Genomic DNA, 23,699 nt, shown 5'->3' on the forward strand with positions numbered 1-23,699 from the left:
AGGAGGGACAGAGGTGTATTTAACTTGGCTCAAGAACAATCCTAGCCTTCGCAAAGTCGTAGTCAAGACATGGAGCAAGTCACCTCGAAATGGAAAAATCCATACCACCATAACCAAGAACCCTTCAAAACACCATTGAGCAAAAAGCCGGCCCCCAAAATCACGCGCAATGTGGAATAGGCTAGATAACAAGCCTCCCCAGTTTCGAAACATGCCATAATGGAGACCAGCGCGATCGCGGAAGAGAAACAGGTAGTGGTGTCCAACGACCGCCGCCGTAAAGGCTTCAATTGGATTGGACGGTGGCGAGACAAACAAACCGGAAACTGCGCCGCAAAAGAAGATTGACTGATTCAGTGAGTTTATCCGCTTCCTCAAGTCGAAAAAAACTGTTTCGGCGGAGAGGTAGTGATTGGCTTCACCCGCAATTGCGCAGAATTACAGCGACAGAAACTATGATTTCGGGGGCTGTCAGCCACAAGAGGGAGCCTGTGAATGGAAGGCTACCAGGGTAGTGGCTCAGCTCAGCCCCCAATACAAGCATTAAGATATCATGAGTTCCCAATCTGGTCGATTATACGTTAAATCTTGCGCCTTTTTAGACATTCAGTCATTGAATTGAAGCGTTTCGCAATACACTGACTCGAGTTATGCGCCCTTGGTCGTCGTCGCTGACTATGTTACTATTGCTGTATCGAATCTGCACCTATTCTATAACTTGGTGATGGCCATCATGACAACTGAATTGGCCAATGAGTCAACTTCCCTATTTCCTATTGGAGGCCTTCTAAGACAGACTCTGTGGTTAGTTTCAGGGCAAGATCTTTCAAACATTTAGGCTATCTCAACTAAAACTACATATAGGTGTTGACTCGGCTATGCCCCACAGTCATGATGACAGCTGCAACCTCACAACGACCGCCATGAAGCAGACCAGATTCAGGGCACCGAAGTTCCCACTGTGATCCTTTTCAATTGTAAACTATCCCTTTAACGAAATACTCACCTGAAAGTTGCATCTTGGCCAAGGTCTATCTCCGTCTTAATACAGCCCATACACTTGGCGTGCCGAGGTCTTGGGAACAGCAAGCTATGTAACCCAAAACCTTAGCCTAAGCTCATAAGAGTTTTCCGGATCTCTTCAAGGTCCTTAGCGATGATACATAGCAGAGCCCAATATTGGAACTTTGGACATTAGTTATCATGATAGAGATGATATTCGGTCATGTTGCGGGACGTGAGGAACAGTGCCCGACAACTCCGCCCCCACCCGGAGGCAACCAACAGTTTGAAATGCGATTTTGAGCGCTGGCACAGTTCCCAATTTGAGCATCTCTAATTGCGAAAATTTGAATTCAATTACTGCTGGGATAAAAAGACAGTCAATCAGTCGATTATTGATGCATCTCGGTGGAGCGTGCGTAGGGCTAGCCTTGCAGGGCTGGGCAGTTGAATTGAGCAATGACTTGGAAAATGAACCTGGTTTAGTACTTATCCAACAACAACAGATACCGCAAATGTGAACACTATATCCATAACACAATGCTCAGAATCTCGACGGTATGACAAAGCCGCATTGAAGTTGATATTTATCTGTATTATGATTTATTGATGAAACTCAGTCGCATCTCGAAGAACCGACAGAAATGTTATATTGATTACACACCACCAAGATGAATTACCCTATAGCTTCAACTGCTATTCCAGCCGCTATTCATATCAGTTGGAACACTTCGACTTGACCCAGTAACTCCTAATAAAAGTTTAATGAACTATTCGATTCAAATACCTTTTAAGTACTTTTCATGTATCGGTGGCAGTCTTACTTGGCTATCATCATGGGCCTCGTGTACTCGACGCCCATGAGCGACTTCAGAGGAGGACCAAACATATTTTCATCGTGCTCATTCTTCCGAGAACTCGCCGCGGACTGGTAGTCGAAGAAGAGGGAAAAAAAGAAGAAAAACAAGGCCAATTAGTTATACAGCAGCACAAACTCGCGACTCGCAGAAAGAGTCGCCACTCCAGAAGCGCAACCCGACGAAAAGGGCATGAAACGATGAAACCTATGTAAAAGCTCTGCTCATAAGGGATAAGCGAGACTGTCACACTTACAAGGGAAGAATGGTTACGATAGAGTGGTCGTACAAGAGATACACTCATTACTTTTAGGAATAGAAGAAATTCGCAACTTGGGTATCTAAACTGTACTGATTTGGTTCCCAGAATATGTAACGACGAGGATCTACACCTTGATGGGTCACCGATCTGAGAATTGTTGATACGCAATAGAAGAGCAAAAAGTTTAGAGTTCAAAGAAGAAGGAAAATAGAAAAAGTCAAAGCAGCATGGCAGATGTCGTCACTCATTTTCGTTGTTTGGAGATGCTCCGAAATGTCCCATGGGACTGCATCAATGAACCACAAAAGGATGACTTTGTGGACGCACAATGTTTGAGATATAAGATCTTTCCAACGGCTTACCCGGCTGACAGGAAGGGTTTGAAACAGATAATCGGCAACGGCGTCTATGCTTGATGCACGGCTTGGATTTGATACAGCACGGTTGAGATAATATTCCGGTGATGTCGTCACTCCAAGGGCATTGGGGTAGTTGACTAGACCGTAGGCAGAGAAAATAAATTCACCTAAGAAAAATGGACTAAAGCGACATAAACTGGCTTGGGAATTTCGTCCCTCTGGTTGTGATTCCCCAGGAACACTGTTATGAATTCATCCACGACTGTTGGCTGGCAGGAAGAATCAGAATGACGAAACAAGTAGGATTAATAAGAAAATACAGGATTGGAAAAGTTGCTTGGAAGAATCGAAGTCAGAAATAAGAGAAGGGCATAGTGATGTTGGTCGGTTATGGCATTTGGCGCTGTGTCACTGCTCTTCTGAGCTTTCGAAAGAATTGGCGTACAGCACAATGTCACTGATGACAAACACGGGTATGAACTCAAGTATCAAGGGCAGACGTGCTGCAAAAAATGGAAGCTGTCAGCAATTTGTGGAGGAACAGCATCAAATAAACAACATTCGTGGGTCACAGTGCTCCTTTATTCCAGATGCTGACAACAACCCTCAGCCCAAAGCACTGACACCATCACCAACCAACGCATTGAACAAAACTGTTAGTATAATTGCCTCATTTTCTTTCCCGTGAAATCGTCCCAGAAACGCAGAACAGTCACCGGAAAGCGCAAAAACACTCGAAATAGACGTACGCTTGGCCAAGAAAAGTAGTAAACAAAACTATCAGATACCAAGCTCGATAGACTGTTGTAACCCTGTCTTCAGCTCTGCCTCGTTCGGGTCTCGACCTCGTCATTTGACAGGGGACCGGGGAAGAGCTTCCCTGTCAACGCCCCGAGAGCCGAGCGCGGAGGGAGACAGGGGGAGGATCGACAGAAGAAACAGGCATTGGGATGAATTGAGAGAAGCTTTAGCTTTTGGGGTCCAGTTGTGGCAAGGCACCGGAGCAGGCGAAAGCAGCGACTATGGAAATGATATTGCTTTTCGGTCTACCGTACAATACGATAATTGGTCTAAGCTTGGATGGATACCAGCGAGATACGATAATTGATGGAGAGGTAAAGCGGATACACAAAGTTTTAATTCGAAATTCATTACTGAATAGTGATTCCTCTTCATATCGAAAGCGACTTCCCTGGCAGAATGTATCTCCTTTTCAATATCATGACTACCAACAAACAACACATCAACTCTACCAAAAAGGAAAAAAGCATACTGAAATGGGCGGTTTGAGAGTGACACGACTGCATGGAACTATCAACACTGGCGCATGGCGCTAACAGGACCCGTCTCCGGTGACAAGGATATTATTCACAAAAGTGGATGCAGATTGCAGAAAAGCGATAACAAATAGTACGATTGATTCATTTGGCTCGTGGGAAATGTGGGATAAATCCGACTGGAATGCGGCTTCACGGGAGGACTCTGTTTTGTTTCGTGTCAGAGCGGGAAGCTGAGGGGCTCTTTTTGAGGCTTAAGACGATTGAATCAACTTCAGTTGAGGAGACGAGCGAGTTCAAATAATCTGGTGGATATCGAATGATTTCAGAGCTGAGTCAAGCTGAATTCATGAGTCTGGATTATAGGCAAGGATTCATCAGATCTCGTCCGATTTGTGTGCCCTGGAGACCCATTGAGCTGTGCCTTGCATTAATATTGTGAGCAGTCAGTGTTGAGTGTTGACCTGAGTCGCATTGCGTGCACAGAGGAAGCACAATTCTAGATACAGGGTTAGGGCGCCTTGATGGGCCAATGATATTATACAAGTTTGAGGGGATTTGTAAATGTGCCTGGTGAAGGGTCCAAAGCACTGACTGGTAATCACTCAGAATGTTTCGACTTGATAATGGGACGGGATGATGTCGAAACTTGACATTTCCATCCAGGGTCCTGTCAATAATGGCCAGCCTTATACAGTTCCCTTGTCATGGTAGAGTCGCATAACAGGTTGAGAGGCGTCAAATACCACTCAAGCCATCCATTGCGCCAGCTTCCAGAAAACGCCTTCACATCCACCTCAACTCCTTTTACCCCTTCAGTTGTGCATATGCATAAAAGACGATTGCTTCATCATGTGGCAGATGGATGTGGAGGCGGATGGCTTTGTGCCAAGTGGGCGGAGCGTTAAGACCAACAAAGCCAATTGGGCTCTAGAAGACGCCACAGCGCGAATGATGCAAATTAACGGAGTAGCGCTTCCCATTTCTTTCAGGGCAAGAAAGAGTCCTTTGGCTGCCCGTTTTTTTCGGTGGCGGTTGAGTTCGTCCTTTCTTTAATCTCCCCCTTGGATTAATGCAAGCCTCTCTGTAAGCATGTCAATGACGCGCTGCACTTTTTGGTGTGGGATAGCTTTTTCTCTCTTGTTTTGTGCTCTGAAGAGTAATGACGCTAGTAGCTGCAGGCTGTCAGGTACCCGAACTCTCATTGTTGATCATCTCGGAGTTGCCATTGGTAGGACCCGTTTGGTAATGCAGTGGATGTTTTTGGACACAGATTCATCCCAAAACATGCGATGAGGCTTGAATAATTCTATAAACAGTAATTGATACAGATTGAACATGGTAAAGCTGCACTGACTACAAGATTATCCAAGCACTCAAAATAATAGCATTCTCTAAAATACCCTACAACAAACATCAAAGGGATCTTCTAAATATGAGGTACAATACGTCAGTCAAGAGTACATCGGTGGAGAGGCAAACAAACTTGAGCGGTTTCTACAAACAAATCAAGGCAGAGCCTCGCACTAAAACGGCTCCTTCGGATCTTAGTTACAGATTCCAACGGCTCTCAAACTACCATCGTGATCGAAGAGCTTCTAATGCAGTGATCGCCTGCATTCTCGATGATAATCATGACGATCAACGACCCGTCGAGATGTCAGAACCTTCAACTTGTGGTTCCCAGACGATTATTGCTACATAGGGTAAACATATCCTCTTTACTTTTCACTAGCAGTGTTGCTCTGAGTTGCTTAGTTTCCCACTGTCAGTTCATAGCCGCCGTTGAAGATGGACCCGAAATAGAATTGAACAAAACGCTATGAACTACACTGAAAGTGACCAACAAAGACACAATATGAAGCTACAAGACCACTATCGACAAAGGAAATTGCACAGCCAGCTTCTCCAGGAAATGAACATTCACTGCCCCTATCGAAGAAAGAGGCTATCGTGTATCATAGAACGATAGATTCGTGGGGACGAAGGTTATTCGCATCTGAGTTATCGATTAGAAGACGCAGCTGAATGTGGATATGAAGTCAGTAGTTTGCAAGACCGGCATCAATGGTGCGGCAGCTGAAAAGAAACTACTGTACAGCGATTCATACTGGCATGTCAACAGAGGCCTACAAACAACTTTGGTAAACGACAAAGAGCCCAGCTGCTCTGTTGAATGTGTTTAATCCCAGTTATCGCCCCACCGCAGCTTCGGCGAGCGCTTCTTAGCGACCTCGCTAGCGCAGCCAAAGGCGGTTAGATGAGCCACGGTTTAGTCAGGGGTCAGGGGCCACCCCGGCGCTATCAAGTGGATCTCGTTCAGCGCGCCATTACCCAAGTGGCTAACGACTTTCATCGTCTTGACCCACGGGCTTCTTTCATCCATCCTTTTGCTTTTCCAACACTATGGATTCACTTGCAAAGAGCGGCCAACCCGGCCATGCGGCACTCTACCACCGTTCCATTCAGGCTTAGATCCATCTGCTCAAGTCTGCTCATCTCTCTACTGGTCCAGTAGCCCTGCTCCATCAATAGCGCCCCAAACTAACGCGAGCTCAAGCACACACTATCAAATCGAGAATGGCCCAACAGCCCACGCGAGTGATCTCGGGGGAAGCAACCAGGGGAGGGGATGGAAGAGGAAGCACAGAGGCTTTTCTTGCATATAAACTGTCGCTTCCGACCTCCATGTCTTCTTCCCACTTACTTCTTGTCACTCACTTCAACCAGTCTTAGCGGATAATAAGTAACTCTTCGAGTTCACCGCAGTCCATTCGTTCATTACAGAATTTGCATATCTTTTTCCATCATGAAGACCGCTGTTTACATGGCCATGGCCTTTGGCCTGGCTTCTGCCGCCGCTCCCGCTCCTGTTTCCGACAACGAGCCTTGCGATTGTGACGTCCAGGACGCTTGCTACATCGCTGTGCAGCAGGCCGGCCTTTGCGAAGCCAACGCTTACCAGAGCTGCCAGACCGAGATTATTCCCGTTGAGTGCTTGGGTACAACTGAGGCCCTGCGCCGTGAGGCCTTGGCTGAGGCTTGCGAGTGTGTCCTTCCCGCCACCTCCAGCGCTGAGATCGCTTCCAGCACCGAGACTGTCGGCGCTGCTACTACCGAGACTGAGGGTGCCGCTGCCACCACCACCGAGACTGAGGGTGCCGCTGCTACCACCACCGAGACTGAGGGTGCTGCTGCCACCACCACTGAGGAGGACTGCGACGAGACCACCACTGAGGAGGTCGTTGGTTCTGCCACTGACTCTGCTTCCGTCCCCGTCGTCACCGGCACTGACTCTGCTCCTACCGGCACTGACTCTGCCTCCGTCCCTGTTGACACCAACACCGACTCTGTCCCTGTCGACACCAAGACTGACTCTGTCCCTACCGGCACCGATTCCGTTCCTACCGGCACTGACTCCGTCCCTGTCCCCACCGGTACCGACTCTGTCCCCGTCGACACCAAGACCGACTCCGTTCCTACTGGCACCGACTCTGTCCCTGTCGATACCAAGACCGACTCTGTTCCCACTGGCACCGACTCTGTCCCTGTCCCTACTGGCACTAACTCTGTCCCTGTCGACACCAAGACTGACTCTGCTCCTACTGGCACTGACTCTGTTCCCGTCGACACCAAGACCCAGACCGCCCCTGTTGACACCAAGACTGACTCTGCCCCTACTGGTACCCAGACTGCCCCCGTTGACACCCAGACCACTGAGGCTCCTTACACCACCAAGACTGTCTACACCACTGCTGTCAACACCTACACCAAGTGCCCTGACTACGTCAAGAACTGCCCTGCCGGTGGTGATGGCCCTTACGTCGTCACTGAGACCATTGCTGTTTCTACCACTGTCTGCCCTGTGACTGAGGAGCACGGTTCCAAGCCCACTGGTTACGCTCCCGACACCCCTGAGTACACCACCAAGACCGTCTACGCTACTGAGGTCTACACCGTCACCAAGTGCCCTCCCTCCGTCAAGGACTGCCCTTACGGATCCGTCACCACCAAGACTTACCCCGTCTCTACCACCGTCTGCCCTGTCACCGAGGAGCACCCCTCCAAGCCCACTGGCTACGCTCCCGTCACTGAGGGTCACCCCGCCAAGCCTACCGGTTACGCTCCTCCCAACACCAGCACTCTCTACACCACCAAGACCACCTACTCTACCAAGGTCTACACTGTCACTGAGTGCGGCCCTGAGGTCAAGGACTGCCCTTACGGATCTGTCAAGACTGAGACCGTCCCTTGCACCACTGTCTACGCCACCGGTACTAAGGAGATCCCCTCTTACCCTACCGTTGTCGTTCCCGGCCAGCCTGAGCACCCCACTCCTGAGCACCCCGAGACTCCTGCTAAGCCTGAGCACCCTGAGTCTCCTGCTAAGCCTGAGCACCCTGAGGCTCCTGCTAAGCCTGAGCACCCTGAGGCTCCTGCTAAGCCTGAGCACCCTGAGGCTCCTGCTAAGCCCGAGTACCCCGCTCCTGAGCACCCCGAGACTCCCGCTCAGCCTGAGCACCCCGAGTCTCCTGCTAAGCCTGAGCACCCCGAGTCTCCTGCTAAGCCTGAGCACCCCGAGGCTCCTGCTAAGCCCGAGCAGCCTGCTCACCCTGAGCAGCCTGAGGCTCCCGCTAAGCCTTACCCTGCTCCTCCTGCTGCCGAGACCGACAGCGGCTACAAGGCTCCCGCTCCCAGCCAGCCTTCTGCCACCGTCCCCTACCACCAGCCTACTGGCACCGCTCCCGCCGTCGAGGTTACTGCTGGTGCCTCTCGCTTCGGCGTCGAGATGGCTGTCGCCGCTGCCGGTATCTTTGCCGTTCTTCTGTAAATGCATCATGGAACATAAAATCTTCCTTTGCTGTTTATTCTTTATAACAACATAATAAGCTTCACTATGTATATAGTATGATTTAGATAACTTCGGCACTTGCCAAGTACATTAGTGGTAGAAGAACGATTACGATTTTGGATACATCATTGTCTCATTTCTCATCATTGTAGATACCATCTCATTAATTTACTCATGACTTTAAACTCGTTTCCTCTCGCTTCCGAAGTCAAAATGCGTATCATCCCATTCCACTCATTGACAAGTCGAACCGAACTCGACCACAACCCGCTTTAGAGACTAGACATTATCACGTGAACTATAACCGTTTTTCTTTGTGGTCACAAGCGATGACTCTTACAAACTCTATCTCCCCATCGCCTTATACAATGTGGAACGGCGCTAGAACAAAGCGGATTCTTGATGGAGGATGAAACTAGGTGGACCGTTTAATCCAGATCGTTGGAAAACTCTGGGGACACTCGGCAGAGACAAAGTCAAACAGGTGGCTTGTGACGGCAAGCGGTTTTGACTGGAATGCGGGAAGAGGGCGTGCAGGAGTTCTAGAAGATGGCGTGTTTTGAATGGGAAGTGTGGCTTTACTTACGGTGAGTGAATCATTAGCGATGTGTTACTGTTACAAAGAAAGACGTTATTGTGTTGGAAGGGTCGAGTTCATTTGGATGTGAGTTGTATGTGTTGTTTAAACAAAGATAGATTTCGTAGTGGTGTGATGTATATACATTATGAGCTTACGGCTAAGCTTGATTGGCTCCGAGATAGAAACAAAATGCAATAAGCAGACCCCTCGAATGCTTCACATTATGTCACTCTAGTCTAGCCTATCTATCATCCCTTGTCACGAGTTGCTCTTCCGCAAAACTTCGGATAACGTCCATTTTCAACTACGTACCTCGACGATCATGAGGGTCTGTGTGGTGTCAAGCTTTCAACCCCCAGGCTTGAAAGAAATGGCGTCATGGTCGTTAAGAAATAACGATAGTTTTCGCCTCTGAGGATCAGCCTTTGTTTTTATTTTGGGAGAGCATCAATATTTGGGGACGGATGACACAGCTGGGCGCGGCTGTTTCACGAATAAGGCGACATATGCAAGGGTTGATGACATACATGGCGCTTGGCAGGTGAGAGACGTTTTGAATCAGGATGCGGGATGACAAGTCTGGACTCTGTGGCTAGTGAAGGTAGATCCTTTTATTTTCGGCATGAGTGATAGCAGTAGTAAGAGTAGCATTTTGAGAAGTTGCATCGGCCTTGATAGCCACAGTTTAAGTGAACCATCATGACTCCTTGAGTCTCAGCAAGTGGACCCAAGTGCGAGCCAAGCAACAATAGCTAGGATGCACTTATAAGAACAACTGGTTATGAGAGTGATTTCGTGAATGACAGCTATCAAATGAGAGAGCATAATTGATTATGTGCGTAGAACTTGGCATGATGGTGTTGCCGAAAAGCCTTGTGGCGCAATACCAGGCTCTTTTGTGCCTAGAGCCACAAGTTGCACAGCCGTCATGAGAACTGCGCCTCTGTCTCCATTCCACTGAGAACAGGCACACGACCAAAGTCCTTCTCGAAATGCAATTGAATAATGACGAGAAGAGACTCTAAGGCTACTTTCATTAGTTTCTTGGTGTATTTTGGTAGTTACTGTGAGGTTCAGTGTTGATCAACCTGATGTTGAAATGGCCTATGGTCGCAGTGGCTTGGGTAGTTGAGGTGCTGTAACCCCGCTGTAAACCACTATCGTAGACACTGTAACGGCTTCAGCTACAGCTATAGCTCTTGAAGCTCAAAGATTAAATCTACAACTATGGACAGCTTCATCAGCCACAAAGATTTGATCAATTGATCCATCTGCAAGTTTAAAAACTCACATCACGTCAATGCACCGGAAAGCGGCATCTAAGTTTCCCTATGGACTTGGCTAGGTACTCAGATTATCCAGTTACAGCACCTCATGTCTCACTAAACCACCCGTTTTGGCATTTTTACCATCAGGCCTCCTGCGAGCCATGGGGCGCAGCAACGGCCCGCAAACAACCTAACCATTCCCAACTTCCATGTCAGCTCAGCCTACAATTGAGTGCTCTCTTCGCTTCTATATGGCCCGTATGCCAAGGTATTTACTCCCTGGTCCGGCCTGTTCTGGGGGCCAGCCGAATGCACTTTCACCACACTACAACACCTTCACTGCCTCTGGCCGACCAACATCTTGACCATTTCACGAGAGGGAGCTGACTTATAAGCTTGTGTCTCCCGTACTTTGTATGATGAAAGCCTTGTGTTATTTTCTGACAGTACGAGGCTGCACTAGCAAGTCATCTTTTGATTGACCAATATCATCATCGTTGCCTTTTTTCCATTATCGTTGTCGCTAGTTAAGTGGCAGCGATCAAACACTCAGCTTGCCCGATGAACAATAGCGCGACATCGCCCTTTGGGCCGGGCCTTCAAGTGCCTGTCTCGTCCGCCTCGCCCAGCGGCTCAAACAACACCACAACAGGCAGACCACCACTATGGAATCCATCATCACGACGCAAAATGTCCCGGCTCTATCTCTACACAACACTTCCTTTAGAAAGGATAGTGTCTGTTGTACATGCCAAATCTCCAGACTCTATACCTGGGTATGTGATTCCCGATTCCTTGCGTTTGGGTTGATGCTCATTATGTGCATAGTATGGATTCAGCACACAAGACTCTTAATGCCATGCTTAACAAGCAACCGCGATGGCTTCACCCAAGAACTGAACAAGATATGGCGCGGCGACTAGATGAGTTGTCCATCTCACCTATCCGTTCCAATTCAGGCCATGGCACCATTTCATCCCCAACACCGGGTGCTTCGGCGACAGTTCCAGCTCTCGATGCTGTCCCAACGCCCCATCTCATAAGAAATCTTACAAGGGCTTCACTCGAGGTGCCGCCTTTCAACCAGTATCCCCGTGCTCAGCAGTATGCTCCTAACAGATCTACCGCTCAAACGCAGGAGCAGGAAGGAAGAAACACTTTCGGGAACTTCTTACAGAGATCAACGTTCATGACTACATCGACAGACTGCACGACGGGGACTTTTAAAAGCTTGGTGGAAGACTATGGCCGTCCATATGTCAACACAGTCAAACGACTTATTAAGAGATATACGGCGCCTCTAAATCGACAAGGATCAGATCTCTCACCCATCTCGGATGAGGAGCCAAGTATGACCTCTTGGCTCAACGATCGCGACGCACCCATCTCCCTGCCCAACGGTCCTTACTACATGCCTAGCAACTTCTTATGTATCGATGAAGTCGCTTCAAACCAATCTACATGTTTCGAAAACGCCGAGGAGCATATGAGAAAAGCATGTTTTTGCCGTCCTATCGAAGAACTCCAAGAACCGGCCTGGATAACAGCACAAGGCCCTACGCAGTTTGGAATTAACGCTGCCTCAGTTGCTGTCAATGATGGCTTTTTTGAAGAACGTGACGAATTCGACCACACTGTCTTCCATCTTATGGCGGCAAGGTTCCTTCAGGACGACCTTTTTGAAGCAATCCGATTATGCCACAGCACGGTTGTCCTCAACACGCAGAACACAGCTGGCCAAACGCTCGTACACGTTCTACACACTTACTGGTTCCAAAGTGAATCCCTACGACATCTCCTCGATGCACTGGCTCAGAAAGGATTCGACTTTAGCGCCCGCGATCACTATGGCCGTTCATTTTCGCATCTACTCCTTATTAACAACGTCTCAATGGATCTACGGAAGCATTTGTTCCAACTTTGCGGCCCTACGAATTTCCAGAGGAGAGACGCCTTCGGCATGATGCCTACCGATATAGTACCTCCTGAGCCTTCCATGGGGATCAACAGAGTGTATACCCAAACCATGGACATTGACCCGCCGGTTCATATTTTGCAACAAGAGAGTGCCGACCCTTACCATATAGACGATATACAACAAGAAACACGACTACTCCAAAGCATCAATACAGCTGAGAGGAATCCTCTATTTGAAGATAAACAAGGCCGCAACGGATTTCACTGTCTCGCTGCAGCCACACTAAGCTCACCCAGCGTCACACAAAAGTATGGCCTGGATGAGAACGGCTTGCCAAACTCTCAAAAACGAAGAAAAGACAAGGCCAATAAATACTCGGATTCAAGCGCCGATAAGTTGGAGTTTCGCCGAATACTGCTACAGAATCTCATAGTAGCCGGCGTTGACCCAAACCACTATGATCTGCAAGGCAACACGCCTCTTATGGCCTTCGCCGCCCAACTTCCCGAAGATGATGACCACATCATCGGCCTAAAAATCATCAAAGAGCTTATCGAAGCCGGTGCAGACGTCAACGCACGCAATAGAGCAGGCGAGACAGCACTTCACGTTGCCGTGCGCTGTGGCCACAAGCTAGCTGTCAAGCAACTCGTCAACAGCGGCGCGAATGTCCACGCTCGTGACGCGGCAGGTCGAAGCGTGCTCGAAGTTGCGGATGTGAAGATGAGGAGTTTGAGGGGTCAGGATGAAGCTGAGTATGCGCACTTGGAGGCTTGTCGGGCGTGGTTAAGCGGTACGCCAGGTGGTGCGGTGCAGGAGCCTACGGTGATGCAGGAGTGGGGTGTCCGTACGACAGGGCAGAATTAGATGGAGTTTTGAGATTTACGATGACGATTTATGTGTTTATATAGAGGCTGTGATTTCATGGCGTTGGGATAGTCGGATACCCAGGTGTTTATGGATAAAATGCAGGGTTAGACGGATTTGGTACTCCGATATAGATCAACACTTCTAAGTGTAGGAAGCAATTCAAATAACAGTACAAGCACCTCCTTTGAATTCCCATTAGTGCCAAGTATTTTGTGGTGTAAGAGAGACTATGTGAACAGATGTGAAACGCAATATTCATAAAGGAACGAGTCATTTACAATTATCTACATGTCTATAATCCAACACCTCCAGTACTCGAACGCAGAACAGAATGCCGTGATCGCCTAGTACCCGAATCTCTGTCCAACAAGCTCTTCGCTCAATCTCCAAAGCTTCTCAGCTTCGACGGGGTCTCGCGCCCAAGATTTGATGGTGTCGACATAAGGGTCTGAGACTCTGGCTTCCAGAAGATAAGCGCCATTGCTTGCTGCGAGTAGTTAGCATTGAGTATTCCTCGCAACTATTGTGTTTCTTACCCTTGATGTTTGGATCAAAGGCAGCAAACACGTGTGTAGCTGCGCCGACTTCGACCGGGACGGTGGCAATAAAATTCCAGCCTTCTGAGTTTCCTCTCTCACGGTGGGCTTTGACTTCAGGATTGTTAGGTTCAGTACGAGAGAGGTTGGTAAGTAGATGACTTACTGAAAGCGCCGAGGTCAGCATCCATGCTAGCAAAGTCGAGGTGTGTTCCTAGGCCAGTTGAAGTGATAAGGCCTGGGTGCACGCTGTAAGACTGTAGACCCCTGCTTCCCAGCTTCTGAGCAAGGGACACAGAGAAGAGGACGTTGGCAGTTTTGGCTTGGCCATAGGCAGACCAGTCATTGTAAGTCTCGCCGTTCTGAGTTTGTTAGCATTATCCAGGTTAGAGGGTGGGAGAGTGCTTACACTGAAGTGAGGGTCCGCAAAGCGGACAGGGCCAAGACTGTGTCCATTACTCGAGATGTTGACAACCCGAGGCGACTTGGAAGCCAAGATTTTATCCATGATCAAGTTCGTAAGAAGAAAATGCCCAAGATGGCAGATGGCAAACTGCTTCTCAAACCCATCCTCAGTCTTGGAGTAAGGAATAGCCATAACACCAGCGTTGTTCACAACAACATCAATGCTAGGCACATCTTGCCAGCTGTTGACCTCCTCAGCAGCCTTGCGTACCGAGGCCAAAGAGCTAAGGTCTACAATGAGGTTGCGAGTCTTGACATTGGGGTAGTCTTTGGTGATAGCCGAGGCGAGATCTTGGAGCTTTGAGGCACTGCGGCCGGCGAGGATGAGAAGACCGGGGGATTTGGAAGCAGTCTCTTGAATGAAGGTGCCGCCGAGACTATTGAGTGTTACACCGGTTGTGAGGATGATCTTTCCTTTGATGATGTCTGCATATTCGTTGACGAGATCATTGGTGGTGGTCGAAACAGTGTGGGGAGACATTATAATCAAGTATAAAAGAATATTACTGGAAAAAGTCCAAGAAATGTTATGGTAAAGTGTTGTTAAGTCCTTTGAATGTGATTGTGAATGTGATTATAATTGTGTTGCTGGATAGTTCCCTCAAGTGGAAACATTCCACAATATTTATACTTCTCTCCATCATTTAACTCCGAAAAATGACTTTAAAATGAAGCTCGAGATGATGGGGTTTACAGTAGAAAAAAGAGGTGCGGGTATCGCAGTATATCGCGGCTGGCGTCAGCCATATCGGCCTTGTCATGCAGGGTGGGGCCGAGCGGGAGATCCATGCCAAGACCGATTCGGATTTAAAGATGACGGGTAACTGTAATACTATTAATAAGGAAACACCGAGATGGATGACTAAACTCCGTCGTTGCAACTGAGACACATTCTATGCTCACATACAATGTGCGATGAGAAACATATGTTTGGAAACCGAAGACTAGCACGTGTATTTATGAAAATCAACTCTTTTACTTCGTGTATCCCATATCCCTATACCCAGAACGACTCGTGTTGCGTATATCTTCATCCTTAGTCTCCCAAGTTATACCAGTTCGAGAAAGTTAAGCAGTATGCTTCCTCTTGAGCAAGACCTTAACATCATCTCCATACCTCTCAAACCCAACATTGAAACCTCCTCTCAGTGTAGGAACTCCGAATTTCTCCCCAGGAGCAGCCTCGATATCAAAAGTTCTCAACATGGTCGCAATTACAGAAAAGACAATATCCATTCCAAAAACGCGCCCAGGACACATATTACCTGCAACTCCGAAAGCCCTGACTTTGCGTACAGCGTTGCCAGAAACTTCACCTGCTTTGTTGATGAAACGAGAGGGTTTGAAGACAGCAGCATCAGGACCCCAGTTATCGACGTCTAGGTTTGATGCACACATTGGAAGCATGAAGATCTCGCCTTGAGGTACGGCAATGGGTTCCGAGCCCGGGACGTTGAGCATGAAATCGTGACGGGCGATTCTTGCTACGCCTGTCATGTGAAGGCGGAGGGATTCGTACCAAGATGCCATGAGCCAGGGGCACTCAGTGCGGACGTTGGCAAAGTCCAGTCGGGGTTTGTCTTGTCTTTCAACCATCTTAAGCTGCTGCACTTCCTTGAGAATAACTTGAACCAGTTCAGGATCTGTAAGGAGATGACGTGTAAGCCAGACTGCGAGAGTGCTGGTAGTCGCAAGAAGACCCAGCGCTGTGACCATTTCGATATGGTAGTAATCTGAATTGGTCTCCCAGTCGGGATCACTGTGAGCCACGACGTTGATGCTGTGAGCTGTAGTCTGGACACGAGCCTCCCGGTGCTGCATGTGGAATTCGCGAAGTCTGGTGAGGAGGAACTTGCGAGAGTTCCAGGCTGAGTTTGCAGTAAGCCAGGCAAAGGGTCTTCCAAGGCTATCAAATGTCTCACCAAGTTTCCTTCCACTTGTTAGCATAGGTCTAGATGTACGGTGAGTTGAGAAATGGCTTACATGAACTCCTCTGAGAACTCCTGATCCATGCTCCAGGGGTTAGCAACTCCCCATACTGCGCTCGCCGTAGCAGAAACCGTCAACTCAAACACCCAACGACCAACCAGAACTTCACTAATATCAGGCATCTTAGCAACTCGATCCCTGATATTAGTGCTAGAGCGTTGATTCAGGGAAACAATATTCTCAGCATGCCCAAACTTCTGCTTATGCAGAGGTTGAGGATTATACGCAAACACAGCTTTGACAGTCTCGCTCTTGAGTCCGAAGAGACGAGGCCCAACGTAGACAAGAACCTGTGCAAGACCAGTATCATTGACATGGCGAGAAAGCACTCGATCCATGCTTGGATGACAGACTGTAATGCGCGCAAAGGGGATGTTGATGGTGAATATGGGGGCTGTAGTAGATGCGATGAGCTTGTTAATGTAACGAGTGCTGTCAAGGGTTAGACCCATGAGGTGGCCTAGCCAGGGGACTACGCCTGATAAACGAGGGAGGTTTGAAATGGAAGGACTTCCATTGTTGAAGGTTTTCTCATTGAACGAGGTTGGAGATGAAACATAATGAAGAAGACGGCGAGCTATGAGTGGAAGGACGAAGGGTGTCAGGAAGAAGAGTATGAGTGTTGGTATGAGATTGAAGGAGAATGATGAGATGGGATCAAAAGCCCGGGCATGATAGGGCACAGAAGACATGATGAGTTGAAGTGAGAGTCAATGATTCTGGTAAATAGTATATGGCCGATGAGTGATTGTAGGCAAGATGAGCTGAGATGTCTGATGAATATCTCATTGTGAACGGTCATCTCGTCCAACTTATACAGCTTCACCACGACAGTCTCTATGAGGCCTTTCACTCTCGCGTTATTGACTGCAAGCCTCATCACAATATCTCATTCATCATCTTCATCCCGAGGCTATTTCGGACCCCCAGATGAGAGATTCTAACCATTTGTGAAAGAAGCTGCATCTAACTATCAAGACACAATGGATCTAGCTCATCTTCGAAGCGTATGTGAGACCACAATCGGTCACAAGAGAGGAGAAGATAACACAAGTACCCAATGAGCTCCATAAAACTCTTGTACTACAATGTTTGCTTCGTTATGAGCCTTTCTCATAAGGCAAGAACTTTTTGAGATATCACATATGCAGTTTGTTGTCTACTCAGAGGGTCCTAAGAGGGTGTGCATCGTGATATCTTCACTCGGGAACCACCGTCTAGAATCCGCAATAGCTCGGAAGCAACCACCAAGTAAACAAAGGATTTGTAAATCAGCCCATTATGCTACTGTTCAGATTGTGATATCAGAGCTGAGATCCTGTTATTTCGCAGACAATAGGTTGGTGGCGTACTCGGTCTAAAACGGGCAATCGATGAAGCCGAGCAAAGTGCAAACTGCAGTAGGAATGTCTCATACGGAAGGTCATGAGAAGGTCTCAAGTATCACAGAGTTTGAGAAGGACCGAGGAATTAGTTTTATTAACTTGATAGAGAGAGTAAGCAAAGCTTGTTATATCATATCATGTCCCATTCCAATAACCTTTCTTTCTCATGAACAAAGAAAGACTCTAAATCGTATTATGAAGACATACTCCACCAACGCTCACAAGTTGAAGATCATCTTGTTTAACGTTTTGCGTAACGATGTTTGCTTACAGACCAGATATGTTGGTTCAAATATTCGCTTACAGAGCCTCACCCTGACCTCCCTGATTGGACCACGCATTTTGCATGCAAGTCTTTAAGATCTAGGCCAAGATATTGTGCAAACCGCATTGCATTGCATATATGAAATTGCATTTTAAGGTATTGTTCACCGAGGTCAGTACTTGGATGTTGTATTGCCAAGTAAGTGTTAGTGTTAGTGTTAGTGAGTTGTTGGTTCAACGTCGGTTGTTGTAACGTATTGTCCTGCACCAGGAACGCACGGCCCCTAGTAAATACACCATTGATAACAATTATTAGAACAGACTGATATGAAATTGTATATCCGTATTCTTGGTTGATCGTGACTTCGCTTATACATGTCAAGTTACGCTTAATCACCACTCCCATAGTAACTAAACACCACAACCACAGCCTCAGCTCACCGAGTCAGTAATTGCTAACGCTATTCAATTCAGTGGCAAACATTAAACCATGTGGGACCCGTAAACCAACGTATCAGAAGCATTTCGATGCAGACAACTCGTCGGAGATAGCCAGCCAACAGCCGTGGCGTCTCCTCAACGGCGCCATCCTTGTGTAACTAGTCCAGGTCCCCCACTGCTAAAGGAAGCCAGCCTTGTTCATACTGAAGCTATTTCCCACATGCCTGGAACGTGGATTTACTCTTATTGGATATGTCTTCGCCGACAGCAGATCACTTAACTTAGCGAGGTAACATATCAAAACCGCCAAGGACGCTGTTTTGATATGTGGACCCGATCATAGTCGGGGAAGCACGATATAGCGGGGTGACGATCTAGAGAAATAGTTTGGCAACTGAGCCTTGGTGTTAGTTAGTCAGTATTTTCGGTAAGAAGATACGGTAATGTTGGATTGTAGTTTGTTCAGTCGAGCGGAGTCGAAGACATACTGCCATGGGCCACAGTCAACGAGTTCAGGGCAGACGCAGGCAGGAGTAAGTAAGTTCGTAGGATGATTTAAGCCTGGAATGACCTGGATATTAGAGCCTGGTATTTGGTAATGTGATAAGCTTGGCTCCCACTAGGTGGTGTGGACGGTCTGAATTTGTTCTGTTTTCTCACGGCCGTATCTCGAGATATCGAATCGGACAAGAAACGAACTCAGTTACTCGTGTGAATTGTACATAGCATCAATTGAGCAGAAACTACCAGTGGCTGCATATCTTCACCAGAAAAGTCGTCAACAACTACTGCGGCGCCCTTCCGTCCGGATCCTACAATATTAATGAGTAGGTAAACTGTTTGCGAAGGCGGTCAGAAGAGTTTTACGTTGGGCTTTTGGTGCGTATCTTGATATTCCTTGCCAGCTTTCCGAAAGGTTCAGCTGACTGGCCGCTCCTGGTTCAGCCGTCCACATCTATGACTGTTGGGAAAAGACTGTTGGCGAATCTCCAAGATGCGTATCACTTACACCAGGTACCCTAAGACGTGCATTGTCAAGATCGACAGCGTCAACAGTTGCTGGTACTGAAATAAACACCCAGGCCCGTCACCGGTAAGGGATCCATAATTAATATTCCCGTACCCATCCCGTCTGTCCGCATCGCCGCACGGCCCCGTCCAAAAAGCCTCCGATAAAAACGACCCATAAAAGCCTCCGAACGGGGCCCCGCAGAACACCCAACCACTCCGTCTCTCTCATTCTTACCTGACGTCAAACAAACATATAGACATACTCATTAAGCACAAGAGTCAAGATGCATACAGCCCCTTCAACTCACCCAAATCAAGTCCGCTCAGCCTGCGAGCGCTGCCGGCGTCAAAAACTTCGGTGCTCGCGCCCTGTTGGCCCAGTCGTTTCATGCGCCCGCTGCTCCCGTCTCAACCTCACCTGTCAGCCCGGTCTGCAGCGTCGCGTCGGACGTCCCCCTAAGAAAGACTTGCAAGTTGTTGTTCATGAGCCCGCGGATGATGGCATGCAATTTATCCAAGGCCTGCTAGACGACTCAGCGTGGAATCTTGACCCCTTCTGCGGATATGCGCCGGAAGGTCTACCTTTTCCCATGGAGGCATGGCCTGCTGTGCAGAGCCTTGATGCATCAGATATTGAGCAGCCGGTTATTAGGCCCGGCGAGCATTTGTTTGAGACCTTGTCCAAGCTGAATGCCGAGATTCATCGGGGGAGGGAGTTTACTGCGCAGTTTAAGAGTAATTTCGATATGAGCGACTTTATCTGCAAAGTCCGTAATACCATGAACGGATATGAGAATGTACAAATGGTATTGAGAACGGCACAAGAATTTCTAGTCGTGTTGAAATCACTACATCGACAACTCGGCACACGCACAGTTTCGTGCTACGGTCGGCAGCCGTATACACACAAGGCAATCAAGGCCCTTGCAGCAGATGCGCCATCATCTCCTGTATCGCCATTGCCTTCTCTCTCATCAGGTGCTGCGTCGCCTACATCGAGAACTGGAAGCGCTACTCCCCAGCTTCCTCCAGTTTTCGACTCACCAACCATGTTCCTCATCATATCGTGCTACGTGCAGCTCATCCAGCATCTTGAGTTTATTCTCAAGATGAATCTAAACACTATACAAGAGACACACCGCGATCTGATGGATGCAGCCTCCATGTCGTTTGCCGACGTGCCGCTGCTTGAGCCATCGACCCAATTTGTTCTCTTCTCTGAGTTGCTTCGTCATGTTGTTACTCAGCTCAATCTCCTCATCGGATTTCCTAGCCCCTGGTCGAGCAAGAGTGCTTGGACGGGCTTGGTGTCATCTCAGCGGTACAAGGATATGCTGAACTCCGAACTCGGCGCTGTTGAAGATGGCTGGACCACACGGCCCAGTAAGTTGTTGGAGTTGAACAGAATCACCAAAGGCATGCTTGAGGAGCTCACCATGATGGGGGTATACTAAGCACAATCGGGGTAGCTAAAAAAAAAAAAAAAAAAAAAAAAAAAAAAAAAGCGAGGCATCCTCATCCCCAAACTCAGACGAAACAATGAAAAAGTCAAGACAGAAGAATTTGAAATTTATCATCTAGGTAGTGAAGAATTGCGATTGTCTGAAGAACATAAAAAAAACCAACGACGCAGGCCTGATTCGAACAGACGCCTCCGAAGAGAATAGATTTCTAGTCTATCGCGTTAGACCACTCCGCCACTGCGCCTTCTCATTGGATGAAAGAAGCTGAGTTTGGAAAGCCTCAAGTAGCAAAAAGTAATGGATTGCCAGGCCCTGCGCGCTAGAGCCTAAGAGATGGAATAATTTAGACAATCCTTTTAGGTCCTCTTAACACTTGAAGCTGTCCGGCAGCGACACTGTAGTTTCGCCTAGCAAATGAATTTCTCCAATGCTAATGGTCTGAAATGTATATTTTATTGATTTCCTGAGTTCCCTATGCCACTATTTTGGATCACAAAAATTCTTTAATAGCCTCCCAGAAAGCCTGAGCGTTCTCAGACATGGGCAAGTGACCGGTTTGAGGAACGAGCTTCAATTCAGCCCCCTTATCACCAAGGAGTCCTCTGCTCGCATCCATAGCCTTGGGAAGAGCACCCTTCGCATCCTCCTCTCCAGCCACGAACAAGCCGCGGACCTTGCAACCGCCCATCTTGGGCTTGAGATCATAGTTCCACAGAGCTGTGTTGCTGTACTTGAAGCCCTCAACATCGTTGGCGGCCACCATATCAACCATCCACTTGACAGTCTCGGCATTGGTAGAGGGGTGGAACCAACGCTGCACGGTCTGTTCAGCAAGCTTATTAATTCCCTTACCGCCGTCTTCCTCAGCCATAGCTGTGCGGTCCTTCCAGGCCTGCGTGTTTGCTTCGCTTGATGTGGGGTTGAAATCGCAAGCGATGAACTGCTGGAGATGCTCAGGATACTTGATGGCGAAGTTGAGGGTAGTAACACCACCCATCGAAACACCGATAAGTGTGTGAAGTTTTGTGATACGGAAAGCATCGAGCACGGTCTTCAGGTCATCGGCTAATTGGTCAATGGTGGCGGCAACGGGAGGTTGAGGTACGGCATGTCGGCCGCGGGTATCATATCGCAGAATACGGAGATCAGGGCGCTCGCGCTTGAGGATTTCCACGAAGGGATCCCACATGTGCAATGAAGTCAAAAGTGAATTGCAGAATGCAACGGTGGGAGCCTTGGGATCGGCGTTGCCCTCCAAGCGGAAGGGGATGTCCAAAGAATCGGAGGTTGTAATGAATGAGTCAATAGCAGCGTTGGGACCAGGTGTCGTTGACTGCCTGGAATCGGGCGAGGTAAAAGCGGCCGTGGATGGAAGCTTTGATAGGGAATGGAGCTCCCGAGGAGCTGGACCAAAGACATAGAACAGCGAGTATGTTCGTCGTCCTTTAGAAGCGACAAACTTGTCAAAGACTTCGGTGCGCCAAGGAGTGTCCATGGACGCCTTATGCGCCTCTCCACCTTGGCCATTCTCCTTAGCATATTCATGAAGCGCAAGGAAGGTTATCTTGGCCTGTCCCTCAAGATACGAAGTCTTGAAGACTCGAGAGCGCAACCATCCTGGGATTTTGGCTAACATGGGGATGTGCTCCTCGACTAACCACTTTTGATAGCCCTCTTCAGCTCCCTCAGCGTCGTTCAGGTCAATCGTGACGGCAGTAAGCTGGTGACCTTCGGCCTGTTCGTCTGACAGCTTTTCGTATGGCGTAAACTGCGATGATGCGTTGGTGTGAACCAAGTCCCAGAAATATCGCTTGACGTCGACTTGTCCAATCGTCTCGGCTTCTCGAGGAGATCGGTTTGCGCGCAGTGTGAGGTACGTCTCGGTTTCGAGCAGTGACATATCCGTCACATCGTACGAGGCAAGGTACTCAGGCTCCTGGCCATCAGTCGCTTTATATCGAAGACCGTTGGCGAAGATCTGGGGAATGCGCAGACGGGTTGGGCCGTGCTCGTTGTTATACCATTCGTGGAATTGGTCTAGGGGCAGCCCAGGCTTGGGCTGCATCGTGACGTAAAGGGAACCAGGAGGAGACATGATGGCTGGTGATGCGAATTGGTAGCTTGAATTGAGAACAAAGAAGCTCAATGAGTGGTATTTCAGTTGTTATAAAACACCCTCAGGGCTTCCGGAAGAACGATTTACATGATGGTAGGTGGAGCGGGATTCGGCCGTGAAAGTCATCGGCTCGGCAGATAGAATCGGGAACGTAGAAATGCGGGAGCTCACGGAGGTGGGCTCGGGGTGTAAACATTTACCCCGCCACTCACCGACGCACACCGAAACGGTCACCGAAATCAAGGGTCCACACCGAGGACCAGCTACCGGGGCAGGAGCGAGCGACTTGAGCAAGAAGGGTCTCGACCCCATTGCGGCTCGCCTGGCACTAAACCAAATTCCGACAGTGTAAATGCTGTAAAGGTAACGGAAGACAGTACTGGGAAATCATGGGAGTATTAGTATGCACAGTGCGCAGTGAATAACACCCTTGCGATTGTGAGTGACAGTGCAGTGTAGTGCAGTGCAGGTGTAGTGGTGATTGAGCTTCCCGTTGCACTGCAACTGCCTTTAAAACAGGCTGGCTGTTTGTCATTCTCCGTTTTCTTTAATGCCTCTTTCCAGCTCGTATTCTTTCCTCCGCAGTCTTTCTTGAAAGTCAACCGGTCTTTTCCTTCGCAACAGTACATACCCAATCATCTCACAGCAGTCGGCCTCCCGCATGAAGACCGCTCACAGCCAATTAATTATACATAGCGAAATATCGCAGCCAGGAATCCTCCTGCTTGGCAGGCCATAGTAGGAAGAGATTCTCAAACTTACCGCCTCTCTTTTTGTTCCGCGA

General features: G+C 48.4%; 6 protein-coding genes and 1 non-coding gene across 7 annotated transcripts; 2 read left to right on the forward strand and 5 right to left on the reverse strand.

Moving 5' to 3' along the window:
- Positions 1-6,471: 6,471 nt before the first annotated feature.
- B0J16DRAFT_347189 (uncharacterized protein) lies at positions 6,472-8,796 on the reverse strand. Its single transcript, XM_046128540.1, has 2 exons — positions 8,353-8,796; positions 6,472-8,202 (listed from the first exon to the last, which is right to left on the reverse strand). The coding sequence occupies exons 1-2, from the start codon at positions 8,595-8,597 to the stop codon at positions 6,480-6,482; spliced, it is 1,968 nt and encodes a 655-aa protein (XP_045980133.1). The 5' UTR covers positions 8,598-8,796; the 3' UTR covers positions 6,472-6,479.
- A 1,860-nt stretch (positions 8,797-10,656) lies between these two features.
- On the forward strand, positions 10,657-13,424 carry B0J16DRAFT_364228 (ankyrin repeat-containing domain protein). The gene is made up of 2 exons (XM_046129924.1): positions 10,657-11,233; positions 11,286-13,424. Exons 1-2 carry the CDS (start codon positions 11,019-11,021, stop codon positions 13,240-13,242), a joined length of 2,172 nt encoding a protein of 723 aa, XP_045980134.1. The 5' UTR covers positions 10,657-11,018; the 3' UTR covers positions 13,243-13,424.
- Positions 13,425-13,445: 21 nt separating this feature from the next.
- Positions 13,446-14,954, reverse strand: B0J16DRAFT_364229 (uncharacterized protein). The gene is made up of 4 exons (XM_046129925.1): positions 14,191-14,954; positions 13,948-14,143; positions 13,782-13,895; positions 13,446-13,732 (listed from the first exon to the last, which is right to left on the reverse strand). Exons 1-4 carry the CDS (start codon positions 14,725-14,727, stop codon positions 13,590-13,592), a joined length of 990 nt encoding a protein of 329 aa, XP_045980135.1. The 5' UTR covers positions 14,728-14,954; the 3' UTR covers positions 13,446-13,589.
- Positions 14,955-15,314: 360 nt separating this feature from the next.
- B0J16DRAFT_402940 (cytochrome P450) lies at positions 15,315-16,927 on the reverse strand (the record flags this gene model as incomplete). Its single annotated transcript, XM_046132690.1, has 2 exons — positions 15,315-16,176; positions 16,230-16,927. The coding sequence occupies 2 exons, from the start codon at positions 16,925-16,927 to the stop codon at positions 15,315-15,317; spliced, it is 1,560 nt and encodes a 519-aa protein (XP_045980136.1).
- Positions 16,928-19,566: 2,639 nt separating this feature from the next.
- On the forward strand, positions 19,567-20,790 carry B0J16DRAFT_374577 (uncharacterized protein; the record flags this gene model as incomplete). Its single annotated transcript, XM_046130613.1, has 1 exon — positions 19,567-20,790. The coding sequence occupies exon 1, from the start codon at positions 19,621-19,623 to the stop codon at positions 20,788-20,790; it is 1,170 nt and encodes a 389-aa protein (XP_045980137.1). The 5' UTR covers positions 19,567-19,620.
- A 171-nt stretch (positions 20,791-20,961) lies between these two features.
- Positions 20,962-21,043, reverse strand: B0J16DRAFT_t257. The gene has a single exon. It is a non-coding gene; the product is annotated as a tRNA-Ser (tRNA).
- Positions 21,044-21,194: 151 nt separating this feature from the next.
- On the reverse strand, positions 21,195-23,054 carry B0J16DRAFT_347194 (Alpha/Beta hydrolase protein). Its single transcript, XM_046128541.1, has one exon. The coding sequence runs from the start codon at positions 22,892-22,894 to the stop codon at positions 21,290-21,292; it is 1,605 nt and encodes a 534-aa protein (XP_045980138.1). The 5' UTR covers positions 22,895-23,054; the 3' UTR covers positions 21,195-21,289.
- Between the last annotated feature and the right edge of the window lie 645 nt (positions 23,055-23,699).

Source organism: Fusarium flagelliforme, assembly GCF_020744385.1.
Source record: "Fusarium flagelliforme strain FIESC 12 MPI-CAGE-AA-0113 chromosome Unknown B0J16scaffold_6, whole genome shotgun sequence".
Taxonomy (NCBI): domain Eukaryota; kingdom Fungi; phylum Ascomycota; class Sordariomycetes; order Hypocreales; family Nectriaceae; genus Fusarium; species Fusarium flagelliforme.